Below are 18,725 nucleotides of genomic sequence, written 5' to 3'. Positions count from 1 at the left end.
TCTTTGGAGCAGCAGTCTCTGAATCTTTTGGCTGACACATTTTCTGGAGCTGGGGTGTGTGTGTTTGTGTTGTGTTCCCACTTTACAATTTTCTTTTCCCCCATCCAGATTAGCCAGGCACCTCCAGAAAGAGGCACAGTCTCAGCACAGCAGCTCGGAATTCACAGAAGATCAAAAGGTGAGTACTGCTGTTTGCTCAGGCAAGGAGCTTGACTCATAGATGTTGATGTGTGCTATGTTTTTTTATCTTGTAGGCCAGAGCCTTATGAGATCTTTTTTCCTCCCTCAATGTACACAAACAGCAATAGAGCCCAGCATGGCTAGAACGGTTGCTGTCATTAGGTGTGAGGGATGCTCTGCTGTGCTATTAAATGTCAGGCATGTTGGCCAGTGTCTTTCATAACCTAGGTGATTCTTTTTCTTTTTTGGATTAATGTTTGATAACTTAGTTATTCAACATTAGCACAATTTATGTTGTTGAGTTCTGAATACAAAACGTCTTGAACTGAAGACGTTGAGGGTGTGTGAGGGGGATGAAAGCTTAACTTGTAACACCTGACAGGGAAGGGTCCTGGTAGAATACTCCCTAGCAGCCTCTTTGAATGTTATTTGTTTATAATCTTACAAAATACTGAAATTACTTTACTCCCCCCTCTCTCCCCTCAGTTGAAAAGGCTGTTTCTTGTCTCAGGGACATACTGCTGCAGTTCTGTGATGAGATTTTAGTGGACTCATGCATTCAAGCAAAATATTACTGCAAAATAAAATCTTTGGAGATATGAGGCCCTACTAAATTTCCTTCTCTTTTATAAAGGCATGTTTTTCTTAGGAATAAAAAACTAGCAATGTGTATTTCCAGATTTTCATGTCATAAAATCACTTGTTTGAGCAATGCTATTACCTGAAAATTGACATTTGCTAGCTCAAAGTCTCACCAATGGTAATAGGATGCAACAGCAATGGAAGCTGTGTTTAGGAATGTAAGTCCTGAAAACAGGTGCTGGCTACAGAAATTTGAGACAAGCTTGATGTGTGTAAAGCTCAAAGAAATGCACCTTTACATAGACTCTGAGAGAGGTTTGTAGCTGTTTCCTCTATGTGTACCAATATGAAGAGCAAAGACCTGGTCTTCTATGTTCTGCTTACCTTCTGCAAAGATGGATAATTTTGGAGAAGAATTTGGTCCACTTTTCCTGATTTGTAAGCCATGAGAGCCTTGTTAATGTTGGACAGCTGTTTATTCCTTGAATGCTTCTGCTCTCCCTCCCTTGCTGGTAGCTTTCCCCATCATTCTCAGCTAGAGTCATCTTTACTGTGTGTTTCCCCCCTGTGGAGAGTTTTGAAAATGTAGTTACTTCATGAACTGTTAATCAAGCTGTTAATCTCACTTCTGGAGACATCATCTCCGGTGAGTATGGGAACCAGAACCACACAGGGCTTTGCCTCCAGATGTTCCCTGAGTCTTATGAAAAGGACTTTGAACCAGATTGTGGAAGTGAATGAGGTCAGCCATGAGGGAAGGCCTGGGGGGCTCAGGAAGTGGAGATAAGTGACCTCAAATGTTTCATGCACAAGTGCTGTCATGTCATAAGGCAACAGTCTTCTGAAAAGAAAAAAGTAATGGGTGGCGGTTTTACGTCCTAACAGAGTGATACCCGTTTCTAAAGCTGAAATAATTTATAAAAGAGGATGGCGTTTTTATCACTTGCTGGTTTTTGCCGATCATTACATGGCTGATGCACTGTATCTTTGAGTCTGTTTATCAAATAGCAGTGCCTGTTTCATTTGCCACGTGAACAAACCAATTCCCCAACATTTTGTTGAAAGAACACTTTATCTCCTCTACCATGAGGAATGCTAGTCACAAAAAAAAAAGTGAGCATAGTTTTGCTGTTGCTTAAAAAAAACACTAAAAACTTTGCACAGCAAAATCTCTGATGTAAAGCTCCTTGCTGTGCTTGTCTTCCCTATTTCTGCAGGAGCTCATCCAGTATATCATCTAGTCAGTATGACTAAATACTATCATCACTAATATCATTCACATGGCTTGTGGCTGGAGGGCTTGGTGCATACTGGGTTTGTAAGCAGTTTGATTAAATAGAAATGTATCTTATTTTCCCCTGCCCTTCTAAAATTCTGCTACAAATCAGTAACTTTTGCTCAGCTGTTCTCCTGTCAGTGCACCCACCAGCATGCTCTTTCCTCCTGGTTCCCAAAAATCTCTTTCCCTAATATCTTGATTTTCTGAGGCTCTGTATATTATACAAGAGCCACTTTTTTTTTTCTTTTTTCTTTATTTTTTTTTAACTATGGAATAGTCTGTAACCTTCAGGGTTTGCTTATCTGATGTCACTGACCAAGGCTACGTGCAGAATTTTGTAGATTGAAAGGCCATGAAGCTGATTATGATTTCCACTTGCTTGATCTACCCTCATTGCAATTTTTTTGTGGATTTTCAGTCAGCTGTTTTCCAAAGGACTATACATACTGCTGAGAATTGTTGTGGGGCTGTTGTTTCTTACTTGACCTAACCTGTGGGGAAGGCGGATTTCAGCAGTGATTCCTCTATATGTAGGGGAAGCTCCTTTCTTTACAGCTGCAGGGAAAGGACAGGACTAGGTTCACATCCTCATCCCTATCTGTCCGTATGAACTTTTACCACATTTGGGTTTATTTCATGCATCACAGGTGGTGTTACAGTGCAGATATGGCCACACAAAAATTGATGGTGTGTTACTTGCTAATGTAATCATACAATCTGTTAATCTAAGAACACTTGACAATACCACCAGTTTCTTTCCTGGTCATACTGTGAGCCAGTTATCATTTATCTTTTAATGCATGTATTGTTTATGGTAAGAATTCAGGCTTTTAAATAGTCGTATCTCCATTTTTGCTCCGAAAGAATCAGTTTTGAAACACTATATGCTACTTGCCTTGATAGAGCAGACTACAGATTTTTGTTGTTCACTCCTGTGTTTTCAAATTGTGATAGATTGTCATCTTATAACTATTGCTGGACATAATTCTGTATTTTTTGTTCTCTGTCTTGATTTGGGTAATTGACAGTGCTGGACTCTTCATCAGTGATTGTGAATTTTATTGAAGAATTTCTCTGCAGATCCTGTAAACAGCAAATCATTGTGTTTAGTCTCCCTTTAGCAGCTGTGAAGAGGCTGTGCAACAGTTCTATCACTGAGAGGCAGCATGTATGGAATACTAAGCGATATGGCTCCTGGTGAATTTACCTCAGTCTTCACATTTTGAATACTGCTGTTCACTGTTTTACCTCCATTCTCTAAAAATCCCATCTTCATTCATGATCAACTCCTGTGTTTTGTGATAGGAATTTTTCCAGTTAGGTTTGGCTGTGTCTGTCAGCTTGCCTCCAGCTACAGTTAATCTTACCCAGTTCTCTATGCAATAAATGTGACCTTTAAAGCCCTCTTCCAACCACAGTTGTTGCTTCTTGTGTAACTTTTTTGGTGCTAGGCTGAGTTTTTGTCAGTGTTAGAAAATCCTGCTTTTGAAGCAATGATAACTTGCTGAAATACAAGCACTGTTGGACAGTCTTAGCATGATTCATTAAACTACTGGTCTTCTAACAGCCTAAACTCTGGTTAAAGCTAAGTTCTGCTTTGGCTCTATGTTTGTGCAAACATCTTTGCTTGCATTACAGTTAGCACAATCCTTACTCATGCAACTCCTCTAAGAAACCTTGACTACGAGATCAACTGACTTTTCCCCATTCTAATCTCGAGTTTACGTAAAACTGAATCTAAACTATTTTAAACTAGCTAAGTTAATTATGGCTTCAGTCTTTCTAATGAGATGCAGAATGTTTTCCCTGCTGCAAAAAGGAGTCTTTGCAGGAGGGATAGTTGCAGCTGAAAATGATAGCAGTGTTTAGCTGCATTTTTAACTTTTGGCTTGGGTGTGGTCCCTTAAATAAATAGTTATGAATAATGCCTGCTGGGAGCTTGCCATATTTCAATAGGTTCCATATAAAACCTATTCTTTACTATTTTAAGACTCCCAAAGTCTCTTAAATTAATCTATTTCTAGAGCCATTATTGCCCTTCAGCTCCCAGGAGCCAGAGGACGCACATTTTGTATTGCTCTTTGTTCTGGGAGGGGGTTCCTAGTTTGGGCAGTTTTCAGAACACACAGTTATGAATCTGCAGGATAGGGAATAGTGGAGTTGTTGAATTTACTGGTGAATTGACATAGGAGATAGGGGCTGAGCAGTGCTTCTGAGACCTCATTTATGGTGTGGGCTTAATGAGAGACCAGGAAGGGCAGAGCCAGGTGAAAATCTGTTTACATGTTCTGGTTCTGTGGTGGGGCATGGAGACTGTGTGCTGGTACCCTGCAAACTCATAGCCCTCTTTCTGTTGTGCAAGTGGAGGAGTTTTGATCTCACACAGAATGGACATGCTCTTTGCTCAACAGTCAACACTCAAACCATTGGAACAGCTGGACTTTTGCAAATGCTGGAGCTGTAGTCAAATTTCAGAGATTCCCCTCCCTTCCCTAGGGAACCTGTGGTCTCCTTTCTTTTACCCATTATTTCACACCTTCCTCTTTAAGAATCTACCTTTGCAGATATATTTTTCCAGATGTTCACAAATAGAAAAAGGAATTCCTTTTGTTATACTGCATGTTATTAGATAGCTGTAGTGTGTTCTCATTCTAGGGACTGAGAATCTGCTTCTGCAGTACTACTTGGTGTCCTCGCCCCCAGCCTGGCAGTACATATAAACGAATCCACAACACACACCTGTGCAGTGTGGGTCTGAAAGTCTCAAAGTGAACTCAGGACTCTATGTGCTCTTTTCTATTTCCAAATACCTGTGTTTTTTTTCAAGCTGTGCTGGAGATCCAGTCATGGGTCTCTGTTGTATAGCAGAATTTATTTTGGGGAGGAGGGAGTTTGTTGACTGAACAATGTGTCCTGTGTTAGTAGGCATCACTTGCTGCTTTTTGGGAAGGTGCTCGGAAAAACTAAAGTTTGGAAAGGCTGCCATGTAATGGACAGTAATAAAAAATTATGAAGATGTAAAGTCTGGCCTAGTGCCATGTTGTAACAATGTAAAGGGGAGATGCCAGCTGGGGAGAAATGGCTTCAAAAACTTAGATGAGCCTGTGGTGGCAGATGAAAATCAGATATCTGAGGCTTTTGCACGCTCAAGCTGTTGGTTCTGCCCTTGAAGTATTGATGTGTGACCTACTTATGATTCAGCTCCTGAACTCTTTCAACTTTCCATGTGGCCTAAGGTGAACTGAAACTGCAATCACTTAGTTTGTTGAAATTACTGGGGGCCTAGGAGCAGATTGAGAAGGATTTGTGACACCACTTTGCAGGAGAGCCAGAACAGGTGATGGGGGAGGCACCTTTGAAAGCATGTGTAGTTTTTATCTGCTGTTACCAACCTCTTGGAGTCCAAAAAATATAAACCTCCTTTTGGACTTGACTGACACTGCATAGATTGCCAGGTGCTGATACTCTTGAAGTTCTTTGATGCTAGAATTATACTCTTGGAAATCTTCTCCTCCCCTTGCATCCAGCTTGTGGAGAAGTTGTTTTTCTACTGCCTGATTTAAAAGGAGAGAATGATTTACCTGTGTGTATTTCAACTTTAGTCTTCCTTCTGGGGAGAAATTTAATTTGAAAGTAAACCTCTCTTCTTTGCAGCTTCATTGTTGCTGGTTTTCTTGCCCTATAAATGTTCCACTGAGTATTTTGAGTTTATATCTGACACTTATTTCTGCATATCGTCTGAGGTTTTCTTCACAAAAAGGTTTTAGTCAGTGAATGAACTTGTGATGGTCAGGAAAAATACACTGGACACTTGTGTCCTCTTCGTATCACTAATGGAAGTCTTAACTCCTCATTTCAGCTGGTAGTAACAGAAACAAATGTGACTTGCTGGAGCATCTTACTTTGTGAGACATAAAAGCTTAAAGCTGTCTTCAAAGCAAGACTCCTTGCAATGGGCTATTCTGAAGCCCTTCCCTCTCTTCTGCAGTTTTAAATAAAAATGAGAAATTAGTTCACAGTTCTGCTCACAGATATTTTAAATTGCTGACAAATTTGAATTCAGGTATATATTCCATGATTCACTCACAGCTTAAATCTCTTAAAATCACAAAGATAGAGAGTTAGAAAAATAATCCACCTTTAGATTTCCTCTCCCACCAAAACCCACAGAAGTGGGCTGTGGATTTTTTAGGGCTGAGATACTGGGCTGCTGTAATGTCTGATGTGGGTGGACTTGGTCTGCTGAGGTTGGGAGCTGTAGGCCTGACTCCTAAAAGGGCAAATCAGCACAAACCACTCACATCCTCAGGAGGTAATAGTCTGCTTGACTTGGATTTTTTTTCAGTCCCCTATCACCTGAGAGCAGTTGAGTTTATAAACAGTTTATGATGTGATAGGCATTATTACAGTTTCTGTGGAGTGAATGACCCCCGTCTGTGTTGTTGGGCTGTGGGAGGGGAGTTAAGTGGCAGATGTCTTTCATGTATTGTGCTTTCAGTAAATCCTGCTTGTCTATGAAAAAAGCTTCTGATGCTTAATGGTCTAGTACTGAACAATAAACCTGAAACCTTTGAAAAAACAAACAAACAAGCAACTGTTTGTGTTTACATTCTTTAAAAGTGTTAATGTGGACAAATACTAGTTTCAGTACTAAATTATTCTTTTTCCATTTCAGAAAACCATAGCTAAAATTGCAACATGCTTGGAACTGAGGAGTGCAGCTTTACAGGTATAGCTTTTTTCCTATCTGACTTCATACTTTAGCAGCAAATAACTGTAGAGCTTTTTAAATCTTGTTTACTGTCTTCAGAAATACCCAAACTTCTGAACACTTGGAATTTCCAGGCCGTCGTCATGATGGCTGGGGTGACTGCCTTAAGAAAAGCTGCAAGTGCTTGTATGAGCATCTATTGGTGCTTGTACAGGAATTTAACTCCACATTTTGTGTCTTTGGATCTCTGCCTCATTCTTATCCTTCCAAACTGTTTAATTTCTCTTCCTAACCTGTGTGCAAGGTTAAAAAAATCACCAGAATGACCCTTAGACTTATTCAGCTGCTTCAAATCATAATAGACCACAAAGAAGAATGTGTGTGTAGAATAAAAATTACTTTGTAGCAGTCATGAAAACTGGCAGTGCTCTAGGAAAATGTGGGAAGACAATAATTTGTAAACTACTCTTTGGGCTTTTTTTTTCTATTGAATGTAGATGTCATGGGAGTGGATATCGTTTTTTCTCAGCACATGCTTATCCCCAAAGCAAAAAACAAGTGAGAGAAATTTCCAAAAGACCATGGATGGGGAAGGGATAAATCAAAGGCTGGGTTAGTGGATTACCTCTTTGCCAAGAAAGAGTGATGACAGGCAAATTTTGCATCAAGTTACTCCCAGCAGCACTACCAAGTACTTCATGTTGCTGGATAAGGTGCTGCCTTCAATTGTCTGAAAGGCTGGGATACAGCATGCTGGACTCATGAGGTGGGTGCTGACTAGTCTTGAGGCTGTGTAGAATTTGAAAAATTATTTGTTACCTCTGCCTGTCATTCTATTTTGATCTAACCTGGGGTGTTTGAAGAATGTTTCATTTGCTTGGAGTCACTGTGACTTTGAGGAGAGCCTGCATGTTCCACTGTGGAACAGCTTTGTGGGTCAGGTCGTATCTGGGAGCAGCAGCAGAAGCTGCAGCCATGTCATAACCTGCCAAGCTGGAGAGGTGGATGTTATGCAAGAACAGCCTTCCTTGCTGTTGATTCCCCAGCAGTAAGTCAAGGATTTTTAAACCTTTTCAGAGGGTACAAGAACTTCTTGCCCACTTCACTTTGGGGGCGATATGGTTTCTTAGCAGAAGTTAAAGCAGTTAGTGAGTGTTCTCACCTTTTCCCACTCTCCTAACACTAAGGGTATAGCTGCTTTAGTATCCTTACACAGTCTTGCAGAAGGTACCTATTCACTCTTGGACAAAATCAAGAAAAAAAATCTCATTGGACCTTCAATGTTGAAAACAATGGGCAATCTTAAGGGATGCCAAGGGTGCAATGACATAAATAGGTAAGACCTGACCATCGACTCAGAAGTGAATGTCCAGTGTCAATCCTCTTATTTCCACTTCTTTTTATGCCAGCTCTGCCACTTGTCCCAGAATAAACTAATCTTACCAAACTGTTGGTGAAGCTACCTCACAATTAAAAATTAAGAACTTCTCTGTTGAGTTAGTAAGTCAGATAGGCTTACTGAGAACTGTACATGTATGTCTCACAGACAGAGGAGGAAAACCATCATCAGAGCTGGAGAAAAGAAAGATGGGAATTCGTCTTCTATTTTCAGTGAGTTCTTGGCTGAGTTTTGTCAAGCTCATGCTGTGTACTGTAATTTCTGCCAGTGTCACAATGTTGGACACGTGCCTTGAAATGTGAATGTTCCTGTGTCCAGTAAGGAAGAATTTATGAGTTGATTTAAAAATATTTATCTTTCATTAGAGCTTGGAGTATTGGATAAGTTTGTTCTTAGTAAGTGAGAATTAACTGTCATGGTTTGGCGCTGGCGCAATGCCAGTGCCCCCATGAAGACATATTCTCCCTGGAATCTGCTGTGAGATGCGATCAGAGATAGAGCAAAGCAGGCCTCCACTTGTGAACAAAGAAGAAAAAAAACTTTATTATCTTACAACTATAATAAAATGAACACACAGAGCAAAAATGGAAACCTTTCAAAAACATTTCTCCTCCCCCCACTCAATTTCCGCAGCATAAAACAAAACCTTAGATCTTTATCCAGTCCATCACCCTTCAAATAATCAACTCTTAGTCCATCTCACCCTTCCGACAATCACCTCTCATTTCATCAAGGAGAGAGGAGTCCCTCTTGTGCCACAGGCTTCCCCTGGAAACACAGCCGCGTCTAGTTGTGTTTCCCTGTCACTCGGCACCACCTTCGTGACTTCTTCCTTCCATGTCCAGTGCTCTCACCACTGCACATGGACCAGAGCTGCTTCCAGGGTTCTCTTTTCAATCATGCTTTGCCCAGTTCCAGGAGAAAACGACAGTCTCTCACCTTTTTGGGACACTAGTCCCCCACAAATTTCACCCCCTGGGGCCAAGGGGTCTCGAGAGCACCATCACCTCCTCACCTGTCGTCTCCGCTCACATCACTCCTTCGGCACCAAGCCATCGCCTCCCCCTAAAATGCAGTCTCTGTATTACAGGAAAGGTACTGGCCATGGCCATACAAGAAAAGTCCAGCCAAAAGCCACTCCATCATCTCCTCCCACCTAGAATTCTTCTCAACTTCTCTCGGTCATTCTTCACTTGCACAACTTGCATCATACTTGCACGTTTCCTCCTACTTTATCCCTGTCTCTCTTCTCCTTCAACTCCCGGAGGATCAGCATTTGCAAGGTTTCCATCATCCCATAGAAGGGTTAAAATCACAGTCTCTACTCATCCAGAACTCCCACACTGGCCCTGCCGGGCACTCTTCTCGCCGCCGCCCCCCCCTTCTCCTTCTCGGCCAAGCCAGTGCTATCAAATTTCAAGGTGTCACTGGCACCTCTCTCTCTCGCTCTCTCTCTCTCTCTCTCTCCCTCCCTCCTGAGAAAGGGGGGCTGCCCGATGCCTCACAGAGTTCTTCCACCCTTCCATAATCTGTGGGGAACTCACTCTTGTCCTGCCGGGGCCAGGGGCCTTCATCCCCCTTCTCTGCCCAAGGCTCCGGCCTACCTCACTCCGGCCTCGTGGCTTCTCCTCCCCTGCCCAGCCTGAAGCTGGGCAGGGGAGGTCTGACCTCTCCATCCACCGGAACCAAGAGAGAGAGTTCCCCTGGGAGTTCTTTGCTTTTACCCCTGTGTTCTCAGAGGCATATCCATATCCTCAATGGCCAAACCAGGTGCCAATATTCACATCTGAGCACCTATTGGTTTGACCACCACCTCCCAAAAACTCACTTCCTCTCAAACCATGACAGTAACGTAGTTTCTATCTCACCTGTGAACCTGCCTTTTGTTGGGGAGATTTTCTGGGGGGATGTAGCTTTGTAGTAACTTGGGTGTGCTTGAACAAAGGAAGCACCTTGCATCTTATTCTGAGATGAGGAGGGATCATCTGAAGATCTGACTCTTTCTTTGTACTGTCGTAGTCCACCCAGTTGCCGGATGAGTTTAAGCTTGAGGATCTGAAGAAGCTGGAACCAAGTAAGTGGTATCTTTGTATTTTGAGTGCCATTTGTCATGACATGGGAAAAACATGACAGCAGCAGGAATACTGACTAATCACACTGCAGTTCAATAGTGATGGTGGGTTTAGGTGCTTATTCCAAGTGTCTGTTACCACACAGAGAAAACTTGATGTGTATTAAGGAATGTAATGTGAGTAATTTAAAAATACAGTAACCCAAATGTTTCAGATAATATATTCATCTTCATTTTCAAATAAGCAGTTTGGGCGCTGCTAATTTTTGCACAAAATAGTATTTTAAGCTATCAGTAGTACATTGTATAATTTACCTGCACATTTCTTATTTGAACTGTATTTCACCGCTTTGTGGTCTTCCTTATTGCAGCATGACATTCATTTTTTTCTTCTGAAAATATTTAACTTGTGCTCATGGTAGCTAATCACCTATCACCTCCCACTGTAATGCTACCAGACCAGCGAAGGTGAGAGTCAAAGTGAGGATGTGAGTCAGTCTTTGAAGGGTTTTGTGTGATGTTGTTTTTTTCCAACTGATCCTGGGTCAGGTCTTGGTATGTCAATCCAGAAATAACTTTTTCGTATAGGAGGTATCTATTTATCTGCTTCATTTTCTTTCCTGTAATACTGGCTGCTTTGTTCTCAAAGCATCCTTATGATTAGGGCTTCCACATCTAAGCAATATTATCCTGAATGTTAATGTTTCTGCAGTTCTCAGGGAACAGGAAATGTGGAAGAGGTTCTTTCATGCTGACTGAAGTTGGTTTTATTTTGCTTATGACACAATTGTTACATTAAGCAGCATGTTGGAGATAAATATGATGGGCAGGCAAGTGTTTCCCCTTTGTGAGTAGGCTGAGCTTCTCTGCACAGAATCGTACAGGGGAGCTTGTTAAGAAGTAGAGCAGCATTGAGCTAAGCTTCCTAATATCTCTACCAAAATATAGAGTCCAAATGCTTTTAAACTGTTCCTTGAAAGTGCAAAGTGAAGATGTGTTACAAAACTGCTGGGTCTTATGGGCGAAGACCATAACTCAGGAAAGGATTTAACTGTGTGTTGGAATATTTGGTCTTCCTTCCTTGCTCTACATGTTGCATGTCTGGCCTCTGAATTCTGACTTGGGATTTTTCTCCGTAGATTTTGCTGCTCTCTGTTTACAAAGTATGTAAAATGTTGTAATCATTGAAGGACTGTGGGTTTTAGACTCCATTGTCCAAATGCCCTGTGAGTGACTGAATGATGGAAGAGAGATGGGAATCTTGTCCAAAATTTCAATTATGTGCAACAGTCCTGTTGTTTATCTTGCCCTCCATCACAGAACTGATTTTTAGCTGTCAAAAGAACTGCTCAGCAGTGTGAAGTGCATTCAGCCCTCACTTCATACAACAAGCAACTATATTAAAACTGAAGAAGAGTGTGTAGCCATCAGTTTTCAAATACGTTGAGTTATTTTCCTTGAAGGAGAATGGATGCTTCTACAACAACAATTGAACATTGATGTTCCTAATGCTTCTGTCTTACTTGGACGGTTCTGGCCTCTTTCTTTCTGAATTGTGCCTTGGTTTCATGTTTTTTAAGTGTGTCTTGAATAGAGTAAATCTTAATCAGGCCAATACCAGCCATTTCATAAAATCAACTGTGAAGCATTTTAATTCACGTGTTGTCGATTTTCTTTTGCATCCCACTAGAAAGAGCTAAAAAAGTCTGGGCTGGCAATGTAAATAAGTGATTCCTTTCTTAGGTCAAGCCATTCCATTAGGGTGGAACAAAAACAGCTATTCGTACAAAACAGATATTCACACAATTTGGCTTGTTTTAATTACTTTTGTGCTGAAGCTGTCAGAATGGTTTTGGTGTTGTTATAACAACCAGCACCCTTGGATTTACTTTTTTCTTTTCCCTTAATCTTGTGCTGTTGAGTTCTAACTTTTCCTACTTGAGCTTGCATTTCATGCAGATTGGAGAGTGAAGCAGTTGGCTACTTCTGTTTGTTTATAGGACTTGTCACTGAATAGTTTGTGCTGGAATAATGCTACAGGAGGTTCCATACATACAAATGGCTCTTTTGAGGCTGCGCTGTGTGAAGTCATTGTTAACACACTGGATTTTAAATCCATTTCTTTGTGGAAGCTTATACCAGTCTTAGAATGCACAAATGGATGGGCTGGGGCATCCCTTGTGCCTGGGTGATAATTATAAGACAAGTGGATACTGGGTTGTACTGGGGAGCGTGGTGTAAATTATTTTATGTTGTTTATTCAAAAAAAAAAAAAAAAGTATAGGTATCAGAAAAAAATCACTGTCACAGAAAATCTAAATGGACAGTGGCGTTTATCAAGTTAATGTGTCCTGATCTTCTGGCTTATGTTGATAATTTCTTTTGAAATCTTTCAAGAAAGAGCCAACTGCTGATAAAATCAGACTATGAGGATGGTGAAGGGCCTCAGGGGGTAGCCTTTTAAGGAGTGGCTGAGGTCACTTCATCTGTTCAGGCGGGAGAAGACTGAGGGGAGACCTCACTGCTGTTACAACTTTGTCATGAGGGGCAGAGGAGGGGCAGGCACTGATCTGTGCTCTGTGATGACAGTGACAGGACCTGCGGGAATGGCCTGATGTTGTCAGGGGAGGTTTAGGTTGGAGGTCAGGAAAAGGTGCTACACCCAGAGGGTGGTTGGGCACTGGAAGGGGATCCCCAGGGAAGTGGTCACAGCACCCACCTGACAGAGTTCAAGAAGTGTTGGGACAATGCCCTCAGGTTCATGGTGTGATTCTTGGGGTGTTCTGTGCAGAGCCAGGAGCTGGACTGTGATGATCCTTGAGGGTCCATTCCAGCTCAGGAGATTCTGTGATTCTATGCAAATTAAAGTGACACTGTCCAAAGTCACAAAAGAAAAGGCAACTTCTGTACAAGAGCCTGCAGAACACTATTTTTAAAAGATTGCTATTGGAAATGCAGCACAGATTGAGTCCATGATGCTGTGATTTACCCATTAGTTGCACTTGTGGAGAATTTTCAGGGAATCATGTTTGCAATCAGCAACATTACAGAGGGGAAGGGCTTTTTTTCCCAGAAGTGAATTGTGTTTTTGAAAATGAAACAGAGATCCAAAAAAACCCAAACCAACCTTTTAAAGCTTGGATATCTTACACAGCATTGCAAGGGAGATTTCTGTTCGTTTTAACCTAATTTTTTTTCCTGTGATCTGGTATTTTTATTTGAATCAACTGAAGCTCATACTTGTGGCAGATGCAAAGAGGATTTTCCTTTCCCTCAAAGTTTGATTGCTTAGCTTTTTCTCAGTGGCTTTGAATAAGTATTTATTTCACCAGGCTGAGTGTGGTGGACCTGTTGCTTATCCTGTTGATCTTTAAAGGAGCACTTATATTGCTGTGTTACAACTTTGCAAAATTATTTGCCATTGATGGTGAGACAAGAATTGAAAGCTCTTTAAAAACGAGCCACAGTTTTGTGCAGCAAAAGGCAAGAGGTCCTGCTTCTAAGCTGAATATTCAGCACCACATTTGTTCCTGGCAGGACAGGGGTGCTCAGCCTCGGGCAGCAGCAGCATGATTTTAGGTGCTGTAGAGCTGTTTGCCTCTTGCCTGGGCTCATGTCAGTAGAGCTCTTTAGGCCCTCTAGTGATGCCTGAAGTGAATTAGGAGGAGGGGTTTTTTTGCTTGTTAAGGGGACCTGTTTACTAGAAGAGAGGAGTCTAGCACTTATGAACCTTTGGAAAGTGAGAGAAGAGCTACTGTGACGCCTGTCTCTTCTGTTTAATGTGCCTATGATCTGTAAGAGATCTCACTTCGCTGAGGTTTTCCTCCTGCGGTAGTTTCACTTTCTGTTTCTGATGTGATGTATCTCTCTGAGAGCTGGGGAATTCTGAGAGTAATAAAAATCCCCTTCTTTTCCTGAACCTCAGCAGCACTGGAAGATGACCGTCTGCTGTTGATCAGCTGCTTTTCTGGTGGGAAGTGGCTGTGATTCTTCAGATTCATGTTGAGATCTGCATTACTGGTCCCTCAGAACAGAAGTCTTTGGAGAGAGAGACATGGGATCAGTTTGTTCTCTCAGCAAAGCTCTGACTGAAGTCACTTTAAACCTTTCTCTGTATTTATGTATTGTGACTGGCTGGGATCAGGCACTGATTAACCTCTCATGTTGTAGCACAAAAATCAGAAAAAAATCAGTATGAGTAAAGACTGGAAAGACTTTTTGGGTTCTCTATAGTTTCCCAGAGGAATAATTTATTCTTAGAGCATTCAGATGGTGTCTGGTAAGCTAATGCAGGAATCCAGGCTGGGTGATGGGAATGTGAAGGCAGACAGGGAAGCTGTCCTGCACTGGCTGAGTTGTAGCATGCTCAGAGGGGCCTGGTAATGGCTTCTTAAGGATAACTGGTATTTAAGTACCTCTTGGTATTTGTGTAATCTGAACGTTGTTTGAAGAGTTTTGTTTTCATTCAGAAGTCTAAAGAGGAAAATTCCTCTGCTCTGAGAGTGCTTATGGTGAAGTTAAGCTCTCTGAGGGGAGTCAGAGGTTTTTCTCTCTGCTCCCCCTACCAGTCTGGGATATTCGTGTCTGGTAGGAGAGTGCCTTTCCCTGCAGGAGTCCTCTTGTATTGGAGTTTACCAATATTGCTGAAGGGACATGCCTTGGCTTGCCTGGCCCCTGCATCTGAACCAAATAACGGCAACTGTGGTGTTTCACCCCAGAGACACTATTGGCTAGCTAGAAGTTGCAGTTGGGCACGTGAGAACAAGTTCAGGCATGCTGGAGCTCTGGTGGTGAGGCTGGAGTTTCCTCTCACAGAGGGTCCGCTCTTCAGGTTTCCTCTGCCGGAGAAGCTTTAAGGCGAGGTGAAGGAAAGGAGTTCTGATGGAGGGTTTTAATCCAGAGTTTTTATTGTGGCTCGCAGGCCTCTGAATCTAGCAACAGCTCTAACAGAATTCCCAACCACTTGATGAGCTCGCCCTTTTACCTGGGGGAGAGCGGGAGGGAACGGGCAAGGAAGCCCACTAACCAGGTATGGGAGAGGAGGTTCCAAGGGACAAAGGACACCTGGATGTCCCAATGCCCCACAGGGGGTAGGGCATCTTTTGAATCTGCCCAATCACTCGAAGCGCTTCTGGAATTCCAGGATTGATAGACTGTAGCCATGACATTTTTATAAAAATCCTTTTGCTAGGATTTTCTTCTCTTGAGAAGCTGAGAGGGCCTCCGGAACAAATGTAAAGAAATTGTTATCTGCTGGTGTGGAATGCAGCAGATGCTTCCTTGATTGGTTGATGTAGGATGTTTCTACTTGGTGCTCAATCAAGGAGGCAGCAGCTCTCGGACTCTTTGGGAGTCACAGGCCTTTGCTATACATTCCTTTCTATTCCTGTCTCGCCTTCTGATGCATTTTTCTCTCTGTTCTTTTTAGTATAGTTTTAGTGTGGTCTTTTAAATATAATATATATCATAGTATAATAAACCAGCCTTCTGAAAAATGGAGTCAAGATTTCTCCTTCCCTTCACCCTTGTCCTGGCTGCCCTGAAGGCCACAACAATAGACAGTATTTAGCAGCGTGGGGAAAGGAGAGGTGATTGACACACCTGGGGAAGGAATCTTCAGAGAGAAACCCAGGGTATCTGAAGCAAACCATGACATCACACCGCAACACTCTTGTAAATTTTTAGGCCCTTTAGCCATCATGAAATGCTTATTTCTTTCACACGTCTTTGGAAGTTTCTCTTTCACTGGTAGTTGTGTTTGGAAATGGCAGCTAAAGTTGGGATTACTAAAATGTGAGCAAATTTCCAATATAAACAGCAAAGCCATTCTGCATGAAATTCTGAAAGTGTAGGTGATGTCTCTGAGGCTTCGTGCCCATATATTGTACTTTAGCTCTCACGAATTTCACCAGTCTGCCCAGATATATGAAGGCAGATAGGAAGAAAACACAAACCAACAAAGGCATCACCACCACCAAACAAAACCCCCAAAACACATGACTGAAGAAGCAGAAATTCTCACCAAAGCTTTATGCTAGCAGCACACTTGGTCTCCCATGGTGGCTGCCTGAATGTGCACCCACATGTGTCAGCTCTGGAGATCTCAGTCTGTTTAGAGCTGATGCCACTAATGCCACCATCCTGCTCTCAATAGCCATCAAAAATTGCTACCCTCACCCCACGGGCTGTAGCTTTTTCTCATGAAGATTTTGGTTATTGCCACATTTATCTTCTCTGTGTGGGTGTGGTAGTAGTAATCTTGTACTGCAGTTGCAGTTCTCCTGTCTGAATGTTATAGTGATATAGCTTTGATCATAGCTACGCTGGTGTTTAAAATATGAGAGAAGAGGGGTGTTTTTTGTATGATCTGATTATTTTAAGAATGTTATTATTTGTGTGTAAAGATGCTGTCAGAATGGGCGTAGCTGTGCAAAGTAGTAGAATTAATGCTGGTTTATAAGCATGGATTTTTTTTTTCTCTTCTCTGCAGTCTTAAAGAATATCCTCACTTACAATAAGGAGTTCCCCTTTGATGTTCAGCCTGTCCCACTCAGGTAAGAGACAACTTCTTGCACATCACTTCATGTACATATATGTACTTGAAAGGGAGTACAGCCTGGGCCTGCTGAAACACATTTCTAGAGCCATCTGCTTGCCAGTCTGCTTTGTGTAAACTGGTTAATAAAAGAACTTTCAAACTCTGGTTGTCTAGGTACCACTAAAAATCAAGACCATACTTTTGGTAAAATCAGTACTTGGTACATCCCTACATCTCTGAAATTTCCAGTATAGTCTCCTGACTTTAGGCTCTGTGCTTTCTATTGTTCTGAGCTCCTGCAATCTCTGCCAAAGTCTGTAGGTAGAGGTAGAAGTTAAGAAGTATGAAATTTAAAGAGTGTTGTCCATGCTCAGGTGCTGGCTTGTGAATTGACAGCCAGGTGATGAGTGAGTGTTGGTCTCATTTCTTCTTTCTTGTGTTTTACAGGAAGATTTTATTACCTGGAGAAGATGAACACTTGGAGTTTGAGGAGGATGATGAGGAAGGAGGAGCTGGAGCAGGGTCTCCAAACTCTTTTCCTGCTAGAGTTCCAGGTAGGGGCACTGGCCCTGCCATGCCAGCCTCTGCAGCATCTCTGAGCTCTGGCTCTAAAAAGCTTCTGTGATTTGAAGAGTTTGGGTGGGAAGCTATAGGTTCATGTAAACAAACCCTAATGTTGTACTGGAGAAGCACAAGGGTGGCCAGTGAATTTTTTTCCCAGCAAACAGTATCTTACAGTGAAACAGTTGTATGGAGAACCTGTGAGGGTGGTACCATCTACCTCAAATAATTAGCCTTTAATCCCGATTTAGATTCGTTATTTTCATCCTGGTGCACTTTAACTATGTGAAGCATTTAGGATGTGTTCAAATGTAAATTGTGGCAATGTTTCTCCTGCAAGGAGCAGGAGCACATCTTTCTAGAGATGTGTGAGAAGTTGTTGCTGCTTAATTTTGTGTTGCATTGTTTGGTGAGACAGTGGCTTAGAGTGTAGCCAGGCTGTGAGAAGAGAAAGAGGGGGTTTTCATTATCATAGCTGAAGTCCTTGTCCATGTGAAAGTACTTTGTAGAACCAACAGATTCGTGAGAAGGTCTTCCTGTAGCTTCAGGTTTTGACAATTCAAATGTTGCAACAGAGGTTCTTTCCAACAAAGTGTTGGAAAAAGTGTTCCAACAAAGTGTTTCCAACCAGTGTTCCTGGTTTGTTGGAGTTGGCGGGAGAAAAGCGGCACTTAACATAAGTGATCAGCAAATCCCAAACTTTATTAATAGACACGCATACTTATATTGGTGTTAATGAGACTAATACATATTGCAAAAAGCGAGCTCATTATTGGTTAGTTGCTTATCAGCCAGCTGCACCTATTTTTACATTCTTGTGGGTATACTGTTACAGCTTTTCTGTGTTTCTTCATATTTCTAACCTAAGATCGTCATCCTCCTTATCCTGCTATTGTACAAAGGGCACAGCATCCCTGTCTTACACTAATTGCTAGTTCCCATGCTTATGTCCTTCTTGTTTAACCAACGGTTTTATGCTGCTGTGACCTTTCTCAGCTAGCCAGCTGTTCACAAAATCCTCCACACTGGTTCCTTTAGTTCCTGGTGTAATTTCTTTGCAGAAGAAACAAGTTTCTAGTTTCAGAGCTGGCTGGCAAATTTTGTATTTCAGGAACAAGATAACAAGTAAGGAAACCAGTACTGGAATAATGGTCAAAAGAACTGGGGTGTTGCATTACTTATTCCTGGAGGAAATAGATGATATTCAGATGTGATGCCAAGCACAGTGCTGAATATGGCCCCTGCAGGCTGACCTGATGTGGACATGCACAGTCTACAGCTGTTCATGCCAAGCTCCCTGAAAGGCTGTAATATATTGTGATATTGATGGCTAACATTTGCTGTCTTGATCCTTGTTATTCACCACGATAAATCCATTTATGGAGATGCCTTCTGTCTGTCCCA

General features: G+C 42.0%; 1 protein-coding gene across 3 annotated transcripts in view; it reads left to right on the top strand.

Annotated features, from left to right (window-relative positions):
- The window catches only part of AIDA (axin interactor, dorsalization associated), a 38,334-nt gene that overhangs the window by 2,386 nt on the left and 17,223 nt on the right, over window positions 1-18,725 (top strand). For all 3 annotated transcript variants that reach the window (XM_038133501.1, XM_038133502.1, XM_038133500.1), the window contains exons 2-6: window positions 109-178; window positions 6,717-6,770; window positions 10,171-10,225; window positions 16,713-16,776; window positions 17,208-17,314. In XM_038133501.1, the coding sequence (XP_037989429.1) occupies window positions 109-178; window positions 6,717-6,770; window positions 10,171-10,225; window positions 16,713-16,776; window positions 17,208-17,314 (350 nt within the window). The remainder of the gene's footprint in view (window positions 1-108; window positions 179-6,716; window positions 6,771-10,170; window positions 10,226-16,712; window positions 16,777-17,207; window positions 17,315-18,725) is intronic.

This window comes from Motacilla alba, chromosome 3, assembly GCF_015832195.1.
Source record: "Motacilla alba alba isolate MOTALB_02 chromosome 3, Motacilla_alba_V1.0_pri, whole genome shotgun sequence".
Lineage (NCBI taxonomy): Eukaryota > Metazoa > Chordata > Aves > Passeriformes > Motacillidae > Motacilla > Motacilla alba.
The sequence above is the reverse complement of the archived record's forward strand: the minus strand, read 5'-3'. Positions and strand labels throughout refer to the sequence as shown.